This window comes from Tachysurus fulvidraco, chromosome 24 (genome assembly GCF_022655615.1).
Source record: "Tachysurus fulvidraco isolate hzauxx_2018 chromosome 24, HZAU_PFXX_2.0, whole genome shotgun sequence".
Lineage (NCBI taxonomy): Eukaryota > Metazoa > Chordata > Actinopteri > Siluriformes > Bagridae > Tachysurus > Tachysurus fulvidraco.
Window position 1 is genome coordinate 7,275,844 of NC_062541.1, and position 10,405 is coordinate 7,286,248.

General features: G+C 37.4%; 1 protein-coding gene across 1 annotated transcript; it reads left to right on the forward strand.

The window, feature by feature from the left end:
* The first annotated feature begins 1,967 nt into the window (after nucleotides 1–1,967).
* sall3b (spalt-like transcription factor 3b) lies at nucleotides 1,968–10,134 on the forward strand. The gene is made up of 4 exons (XM_027175681.2): nucleotides 1,968–2,358; nucleotides 5,433–8,366; nucleotides 8,550–8,893; nucleotides 9,042–10,134. The coding sequence occupies exons 1-4, from the start codon at nucleotides 2,274–2,276 to the stop codon at nucleotides 9,429–9,431; spliced, it is 3,753 nt and encodes a 1,250-aa protein (XP_027031482.2). The 5' UTR covers nucleotides 1,968–2,273; the 3' UTR covers nucleotides 9,432–10,134.
* The last annotated feature ends 271 nt before the right edge of the window (nucleotides 10,135–10,405 follow it).

The following is a 10,405-nucleotide window of genomic DNA, read 5'->3' on the forward strand; positions in this document are numbered from 1 at the left end:
TATTATTATTATTACATAATCAACAAAACATATTCATTACATTCAAAAAACTAAAATAACAAAATGAAACTTAACTAAAGAAGAAAGCTTCTTTTTGGGAAGATTGTCATAGTGTGTTTTAAATTTTAGGTTGTATACTGTAGCACTCATCTACACATAGAGACAACTAGGAGCTCAGTGGCAGAGAACCTGATAAATGTATATGGGTGTGGCAATGAAGATAAATAAATAAATAAATAAATAAATAAATAAATAAATAAATAAATAAAACATGCATATTTACAGCAACTTCCTGGCAGCAGTAAGTAATATTGTTACTTTACAGTGTAAAATTCATTCCTACTACATTGTTTGTGAAAAATATTGTAATAATAATAATAATAATAATAATAATAATAATAATAATAATAATAATAATAATCATAATCATCATCATCATCATCATCATCATTTTTATTCAGGGTATAAAATTTGAAATCCTAAATAGATTTAATAAAAAGATCTAAATTGAAAAGTTTTAAAATATGTGTGTATACGTGTTTATTAAAGCATTAAATCAGATATCAATTTACAGAGTAAGAACTTACTATGAGAGTTTACACAATAAGACACCACTAAAATGAACAATAATGGAAAATATTGGGCTTCGGAGACCCTAAAAACAACACATAGAAAGAAAATCCTTTAAATATCATGACTTACCTACTTAAAAAGCAGGCTTGCTAGCAGATGGTAATTACCTAGGGATATGCTATCTTAGAGCTTAAGGTGTTGAACCACTGATCAAAAAGTTGTGAGCTTGAATCCCAGGACCACTGCTGGGCCCTTGAGAAAGTGCCTTAAGCCTCAGTTGTATAAAAATGAGATAAATTGTAAGATGCTCTGTATAATGGCATCTGCTAAATGCTGTAAATGTAAAGTAAATACTACCTGACTTTACTTTCAGTTTAAACCTGTTGTAATTTCCCATAAAATAAATTGAAGATCTACTTTTAATTTATGATTATTTGATATATTGATCCAATCAATTGTATAGCTTTCAGGTCACTAAAGAATTATAATGGCCCTTTCATAATGTTTATTTCTTTATTAATTGCACGTCCACCAAGCTGCCACTGCTACAGCCTTGAGCAAGGCCCTTAACCCTCAATTGTTCACTTGTATAAATTGAAATAAAAATGTAAGTCACTTTGGATAAGGGTGTTTCCTAAATGCCATAAATGTAAATGTAATGTTAGAGTTTACAAAATAGGTGCTCACTCTGAATGATGAGTGGTTTCTCCATAATGTCAACATAACACAGAGCACTGAAATTGTAATGCAGTATAATGATCAATACTTAAAAACAACCCAATAACTGTAAAATACTAAAAAGAGGGCCAAGAACTAATCCTTGAGGGATGTACAGCTACAGAAGATAAGACATCTATAAGTGAGATAACATTTGAACCAGGCAAATCTCATAGAATACAAACAAACAAATAAACAATCACACAGGCAAACAAACTGTAATGATACATAAGTATTACATTATGTAAAGGAATATAATGTAATACTTATACTCACACTATTATCTTTTGTTGATATTATATTGTATGCGATCAACACAAGTTAAAAGTGTGAGAGTCATGAAACAAACGTGAAAAACAAATAAAATAAATTTGTGTTTAAAATCACTTGAAAATAAATGATCCTTGTCTTTATATCACATGTATACTGAAGGGAACAGTGTCCAAAATAACCTGTGAAAATAAATCACGTTAAAAATCACACGTGTAATGATTATTTACACATAAACAACACTATTAAAGTGACGTTACGTTTTGTTTTCGGCTGGGTGTAACTGGAGTAAGCTTTTGGATTGGTGATGAATTAGGTGAATGTTAAACAGTGGCCTTATCTGGCAACCCCTGATTGAAAACCCACTCCAATCTGGCAACCCTTCCGTCTCCTGTGTTTGCTGTCGGTCGTGCCGTGTCTCGCGCACTGAGAGCAGCGGCAGCGGCGGCTAATTATCCAAAAGTCCGTACTTCACATTTGCATATCCCGCGCGGCCCGCCTGGAAAACAGCCAATCCCAGCGCGCGCACGCAGGCCGGTTTTTACTTCTGATGCGCGAGCCTGTATCATCATCAGACCTCCGCCATGCGCGAGCCGCGCAGCGCTGACACAATCTAACGTCCCACAACCCTGAACATACGCCGAGACGCCGCCGCGCGTCTGTCCACACGCGTCGCGTCCGCCACCGATGTCCGGGCGCAAAACCCAAACAGGATGTCCCGGCGCAAGCAGGCCAAGCCTCAGCACGTTACCGCGGGAGAGGAGACGGAGCAGCGAGGGAGGAGAGGCGCGGATAGCGGTACGCACCAGCACCGGGCAAACACGGGGAGATGTAGGGACATGTGCCACTCACTTTACACTTAACACACTTCAGTTTGCTTTCTCTTATTGTCTGCCTGGAGTTTTGTGACTTCATTTTAGTAACGGAGCCAAAAAGGACTTTCTAAAATAACTTTAAATAACGCTGTGTTTGAACTTCGAATGCAGTTTTGTAGTCATTAATGAAGAGAGGAAAAAAGTCTGAAAACAAAATTATGCGAAGTTTAAAATAAAATCACAACTTTAAATAATTAACTAAAGCTTAAACTAAAATAATGTCGGTGTTTTTTTTGTTGTTGTTGTTGTTGTTGTTTTTTTGGTGAACAGTTTATCACGTTAACAATGTGTGTGTGTGTGTGTGTGTGTGTGTGTGTGTGTGTGTGTGTGTGTGTGTGTGTGTGTGTGTGTGTTTGTTGCCTATTTCTCCCCAAAGCGAGTCAGTTTGCACTGTTTGCAAAGCGAGTCTGTTTGAGCCTTAACGGTGTTTTTGAATCAATAAATGCTAAAATAATAATAATAATAATAATAATAATAATAATAATAATAATAATAATAATAATAATAACATATTTTACTAAATTAAGAAAAAACAAAAACACAACTAATAATAATAATAATAATAATAATAATAATAACAGTCACCCGTGAACGAATAGATTTAATTATATTAAATAAAATATTATTTTTTGATCAACTTTTAAAGCTCTAACTATTAACGCAACTTGTTTCTTTAGATTCAACCGCGATTTTTAAATATTTCTAACATAATTCTTTCAGACAACTAAAGTTAATCCGTTAGTGCTTATTTTTTAAAAATCAGACCCAATGAATTTAATAACTCTAAACCCTTTTTTCAGTAAGCAGTTGCTTTTACACTGAATGTGCGCCTATGTATTAGGCGCCTAAAGTATTGTTTTGCTCCATGTTTACAATAAGATCGACTGCATTAATTAGCCAAATAATTTTTTTACTCAAAGTGTCTTGATTAATCAAACACATTTTAATTTATGAAAGTCGTCGATTTATTGAACACAGTTGCTCCGAGTTCAGGCCTAAAACTGTGGAAGTGTTTTGAGATGTTAGATGCGTTTTATACGGTACGTTAAAGAAAATGGCAAATTCATTCATATCTCAGTGGTTATATAATATTACTACACTTACGTACAGTATGTACACTACACTACAAAAAGAATGTATGTACACTTAAATAACATCTTATACATTTTTTATATTGTTTCCAAAAACGTTTCTAGATTTTCACCTGTATTATTATTATTATTATTATTATTATTATTATTATTATTATTATTATTATTATTATTATAAGATGTTGTTATAAACTGTGCCTTTTATGACATTTAATCTATTTTCGGAGGAAATATATTCGGTCTAAAACTGCTAAATGCAGATTTCGGAATCCTATTAGACTTCATGCGTATTGAGAAGTGGTTGAGAAATGGTGAGGCTCATGTAATTATCGTTAGTGTAGGCCTATGTAAATGAAGTGCACACAAAACTGAGTAGGCTACAGTAAGTGTAGTCGTTGTGCACTCGATTTGGACGGCTGAAGTGTTGGTGTGTTTCATTCGCTAATGGGGTGCTTCATTTGATCTGCACTCTCTCAGCCCTCTTCAATGCGCTCTCACCTTCCTGTGTGTGTGTGTGTATGTGTGTGTGTGTGTGTGTGTGTGTGTGTGTGTGTGTGTGTGTGTGTGTGTGTGTGTGTGTGTGTGTGTGTGCGTTTGGTGTGTGTGTGTGTGTGTGTGTGTGTGTGTGTGTGTGTGTGTGTGTGTGTGTGTGTGAGGGACCACCCACATGCTTAACGAAATGAGATGAGCCACTGACCCACACTGTAACTGCCCCGTGTGTGAGTAAAGAAGGATCACAATACAGACTGCATGGAGAAAAATCCCTCTAGTTATTTTATTCAAAGTGCCAGTTATATAATGCAATTAGATTATCTGTTGCTAAATCATTTATTGCCTAGTGTAGTTGCACCATTAATATAGGCCTAAGTGTGTCGTTTATGGTACAAAAAACACTGAGGTTCTTGAACGGTGTTACTTAATTTCCTTTTTCACTTAAAATTGATCACACATTAAAGTATTGACCATTAATTGTTAACTAATCATTTTTAATGATCATTTTTATTAATTAATTTATTAATACATTTTTCAAATGTTGAATGAAACGTGTGACTCGTGACTTCTGATGTGATATCATTTCAAGTTACCATGATATTTTTGATTTGCCTTGTTTTTATGTATAGTATTATGGCATTTTAACGATTATATGCCTGAGGAATAATGTTTGAGTACGCCCCTTTTTTAATCAAGCAAAACCATTTATTTTTTTAAATTCTATAGATTAGAATGAATTTCTATAAAAATAGCTGTGAGGAATATAATTCGACCTAATAGGACAATGATATAGGCTACTTTTAAAGCACTAGAAACTAACTAAAAAGTAAAAAGTACAAATTAAGGAATTGTGTATGTTGGTATGTTTAATTTTTTTGGGAGATAAGGGACATTATCTAAATAAGACTTAATGTTACTGTTAAATAGTGTTGCCAGGGTAAATACCAAACCATTGTTACCTAAAGTAATGTGATTCTGTGTTTTTCTTTTTTGTTTGCACAAGAAGAAGGAAAGTATAGATCTTAAAATATCCCAGAAATGAGAGTGTTTGCTGGCAATGGAAAATCACAATTAGTCAATCTTAATTCTTAATTTGCTGTGGACTGACAGACCGGATGTGAATTGTTTAAAAACATTGGAAATCAATAGTTACTATGGAATTTCTTTCAATAAACAGGTCATTTAATTTCATGGATTGTGCACAGAAAATTAGCAACTTTGTCTTGGATGTATGACAATATAGAATGTGAGCCTTTGTAATTGGTAAATTGATTAGATATAACTTTAGCTAAATTAGACTGCTGTCTGAGGAGATATTTTTAGTGTGCATCTAGCAGATAAAGCTGTAAGCTATTCGTTAACTTGAGGATTTTTATTCACAAATATTTTGCTTCTCTGTGGTTCTTCTCAACAGTTCTCTTGAGTAAAGGTGCCAGTGAGGAGAGCGGCAGTGAGAGCCGCAGCGGAAATGAGGAGACTCTTGTCTGTAAGACATGTTGTGCTGAATTTTTCGACTGGTCAGAGTTACTGGAGCACCAGAATAAGTGCACTGAGGAGCCTTCTGTGCACATTGTACAGGAGGTTGAAAGATTCCCTTCCCCTCAGGGATCTCCTACGGAATCCTTCTTAAGTGCTCATAGTGACCCAGCTGAAACTGAGAACATGGAACCTGAGTCTGAATTGACTGAGAAGGGAGAAGAAAATGTCAGTCTTCCTGAAGAAAATGTTGGAGTGGATGACCCTATGGATACTACCGCACCTGTGGATAAAATATCAAACCCCAGCCCTCTTCCACCCGACTCGAGTGAAAGTGAAATTCCTCTACCTTTATCATGTCTAAGCACAAACTTTGGCATTCCCAGCACAAATGTAACCTTGGAGATCCTCCATAGTACAAGGGTGGCAGTTGCACAGTTTTCGCAACGTATCCAAGGTGATGCATCTGGAGGAAAGGCAAGCTCAGTGGCAATACCTATGATTTTGGAACAGCTAATGGCTTTACAGCAGCAACAGGTCCACCAGCTAAAACTCATTGAGCAGATCCGCAATCAGGTCGCTGTGATGAACAGGCAACCAACACAAGCTGCGCTAAATCCAGCATCCAAGGCATTTCCTTCGGTTTCTTGCACTTACCATTTCCAGGGCATGGCTCCTCCTCCTGTACTTCCATTATCCGGAGTCATGCCTTCCACAGTGAATGGACAAGCGTCTGTTTCCCAGGCATCAAGGCTGGAAGGCCCTTCATTTCGGGTATCACAGCCAAATAATGAACAATCCAATCCCAGAGAAAGCGATAGTATCCCCATTTCATTAGCAAACCCAAATGCTCCACTATCTACATATACTAGTGTGTCTACTTTATTGCCGTCCTGCAATAGCTCACTCTCTAATGCTAGTCATACTCAGCCTCTGAACTCTCCTCGTCCCCATTCAATAAGCCAGGGCAATGTTATCAACTCTTCTGCCAATTTACCACTGCTACCTCAAAGCCCTCCTAGTGGAGTCATCTTTCCAAACCCCCTTGCCAGCATTGCAGCCACTACCAATGCACTAGAACCACTTGCTTCTATGATAAAGCATCGCAAAATTAAACTTCCCAATGCCTCAATATTTGAAACCAAGCCCAGCTCTGAGGACCCCTTTTTCAAACACAAATGCAGGTTCTGTGCCAAGGTATTTGGCAGTGATAGTGCCTTGCAGATCCACCTGCGATCTCACACAGGTGAGAGGCCCTTCAAATGTAACATATGTGGCAACCGTTTCTCCACTAAAGGAAACCTGAAAGTTCACTTTCAAAGGCACAAAGACAAATACCCACATGTACAGATGAATCCATACCCAGTACCAGAATATCTTGATAATATTCCAACAAGCTCTGGTATTCCCTATGGGATGTCTTTTCCTCCAGAGAAAACAGGGTCAACATGGTTAGACAGCAAACCTATTCTGCAGACATTAAATCCTAGATTGGGTCTGCAATTACCCTCAACAGTAACAGGTGTGGAAAACAGTGATTCCTTTAGTAATACACCAGCAGGAAGATCTCCACCAAGGTCCTTACTAGCTAGAAATGAAAGTACACCATTGTCTCCAACTGTCGCTAGCACTGAAAAAGATATTCATATTCAGTCTGACAATCAATTACATACACCTAAGATGGCCACGTGCATCCAGTTAAACAAAGAAGAAGGCACCACAGCCGTTTCAAAAGCTGATGAAATTTACCTCCCCACAAACTGTGTGACCGGTCCAGCTGAAAATTTTATCTCTGCAAGTCACACCATTCTTTCAAAATATCCATCAACAGAAACGCCCATTAGAGCAAATACACCAGAGTCCACTGATATGATTAACCCAGTGATGAAATCTTCTACTCCTTCACAAATCACAGAGCACTTTAATGCGAGGTTTCCATTCAGTGGAATCCAGGAATCTATGCACACATCTGAAACATCAAAGCTCCAGCAACTTGTGGAGAACATTGACAAAAAGATGATGGACCCCAATCAGTGTGTGATCTGCCACCGAGTTCTCAGCTGTCAGAGTGCACTTAAGATGCATTATCGAATTCACACTGGCGAGAGGCCCTTTAAATGTAAGGTGTGTGGCCGTGCCTTCACAACTAAAGGCAACCTGAAGACTCATTTTGGTGTCCACCGTGCAAAGCCTCCCCTTCAGGTTCAGCACTCATGCCCAATTTGTCAGAAGAAATTCACCAATGCTGTTGTGTTACAGCAACACATTCGCATGCACATGGGTGGCCAGATTCCCAATAACCTCCAAACTTTCCCAACAGATGCTATCCATGAAAAAAACAATGATCTGATTCTGGAAGAGAAGAGTTTTGACAGTTTGAATGATTATGACGATGATGGTCTTGATGATATTTCATATGAAGAGGAAGATATTTCAGAAAATGGTGAAAACCCCCACAACACCTTTTCGGACAGTAGCTCAGCACCAATGTCACCATTACCTCATGATGTATCTGATGTTAGAACATTAGATAGTGACTCGACAGTTAGTCTTAGCCAATTAACTGAACACAAGATGGTAATGAGTGCCATTTTTGACAATGATCCCGATAATGGGTCTCCATCCATGGGAAATATAGAGAATCACAGAACTTTTGTGCCAGAGTCAGCCAACATCATTCACCCTCCAACACCAAAACCAACAAAATTTCAGCCTGAGGGTCTACAGGATGTTCCAGTGTCACTCAATCTCACCTTTGATAAGCAGGAGCGAGCAGCTACAGTTAAATGTGAAATGTCTGATTCCCCAGCCCCAAATGCATTAAACGGCACAGTGTATGATCAGATCAGAAAGGCTTCAGTCATGGAGCATGGTAAGATGGTGCTAATTATTTGATCATATATGGTGCATTAATGCATACACATTCAATGGATGCTTGGAAATTGTTGACAAAATTTGACAAAACACATAACCATTTTTGTCCCATCTACTACCTTTTCTTCAATTATTTTTGTCATATCTTTGTCACACTAATGGTTTATAACTGCTTTCTCAGGAGTAAGCCAGAGGTCCAGTGATATGGATGATAGCGTACGGGCCCCAGTTAAGATGGAGATAGAAAGTGGCAATAGGCCATACACACCTAAACAAGGCCCTTATCCTGTATTTGGATCTATACAGTCTTCATCTATGCCATCTGAAGCAATAATCCCAGGGATGACTTCACTGTTTGGAAACCCACCACCACGTAGAACCCCGAAACAGCACAACTGTAATGTATGCGGGAAAAACTTCTCTTCTGCAAGCGCCCTACAAATCCATGAGCGAACACATACTGGTGAAAAACCTTTTGCTTGCTCCATATGTGGCCGAGCCTTCACAACAAAGGGTAATCTCAAGGTATGTTGATAATCAACACTCAAACTTTTTATTAGTAAGAAAATAAAGATATGTTCATTGTGAAAAAGCAGGAGCAATCAGACACAATGTATGCACTGTGAGTAAACTAATCCATCATGACTTTTCTTCTTGATTTCCCATTGTGCAGGTACACATGGGCACTCACATGTGGAATAACGTACCTGCACGAAGAGGTAGGCGCTTGTCTGTGGAAAACCCGCTGGCTCTTCTAGGTGCCGAGGCTCTCAAGTTCAATGAGGTGTTTCAGAAGGACCTTGCAGCAAGGGCTATGAACATGGATCAGAACTTTTGGAGTCGATATGCTGTTGCCATCAGCAATGGTTTATCCATGAAGAACAATGAAATTTCTGTCATTCAGAATGGAGGGGTACCTCAACTTTCTACTGTAGCCATGGACAAGGCGTGCAGCGGAAACAGCTCGTCAATCCGTGCCCTTGGGAAAACAAGCGTAGACCTTGCACCTGGACGGCACTTCTCCATGTTGATTGATGACAATAAAGAGATTAGAATTAATTAAACACACAAGAGAGTGGAACTAATCCCGTATGCAAAAAGACACATGGAGAATAACAGACCCTGCAGTATGTACCTGATGACTTTCAACTGTATATAAATCTACATTTTTACCTATTCTATTGACTGGTTTAGTTGCCTTTCATTCTGATATTTTTAAAGCCAGACAAAACAAAATAAAATAAAGCCAGACATAACAAATAGCTCCATAAAAGCCAGACAAAACCAATAACTATAACACAGTGGTAATATTGTACTACATGTGGAAAAATCAGTCACCAGCAGTAATAAAACCTGCAACTTACATGCAAATTACATTTGGTTTGAATTTAATATCAACCACAGTTTAGCTAAATGAATACAAAATTAAATTATTTTTATTGTATGATCTTGAACTAATTACCACTGAAAGTAAAAGCTGTGTTCAGTATGCCCTCCATGTTAATGATACTCAGTTTTATTAGGATAAAGCAACGGCTTTGTGAAGCAAAAAAATGAAAAGGTTTTGAAATTGTTATGAAATTGCCCACTAGTGTCATTGCCATGAAGTAGAATATTCTTAAAGATATATTCTCTAGTTGCAATTTTGACAAATAATCAACAATAAAAAGACTTAACTGTATACATATAGATTAATCCTTTGTATTTATTATAAGGAATTTGTATTTCTATTTCTCAATGATTTTTTTTTCCACAGAGAATAAAATGCAATGGGTTTAATTTATATTGCATCATGCTGCTGCCTCTGTAGCTTATTGCTCCTAGAACAAGTAACTACAGTATGTATATGTTCCCCAGTGTTAAGCCAATTATACCTTTTTTGACGACTGTCATTTAGTGTCTGTCCCTGAAATATTGAAATAATTTTCAAGTGTTTTGTTTTGCATTGCAATCAGCGCAATCAGTAGTGGTCTAGGAAAAGCCACCTAATAATGCTTTTGAAGAATTCTAGAAACCACCCCCAAAAAGTGATATTAA

Bases quoted from the DNA above. Each gene is read 5' to 3' on its own strand.
- sall3b (XM_027175681.2), top strand. From the start codon at position 2,274: ATGTCCCGGCGCAAGCAGGCCAAGCCTCAGCACGTTACCGCGGGAGAG. The intron at 2,359-5,432 runs GTACGCACCAGC...TCTTCTCAACAG, and splicing joins GAGGAGAGGCGCGGATAGCG to TTCTCTTGAGTAAAGGTGCC. The intron at 8,367-8,549 runs GTAAGATGGTGC...CTGCTTTCTCAG, and splicing joins GGCTTCAGTCATGGAGCATG to GAGTAAGCCAGAGGTCCAGT.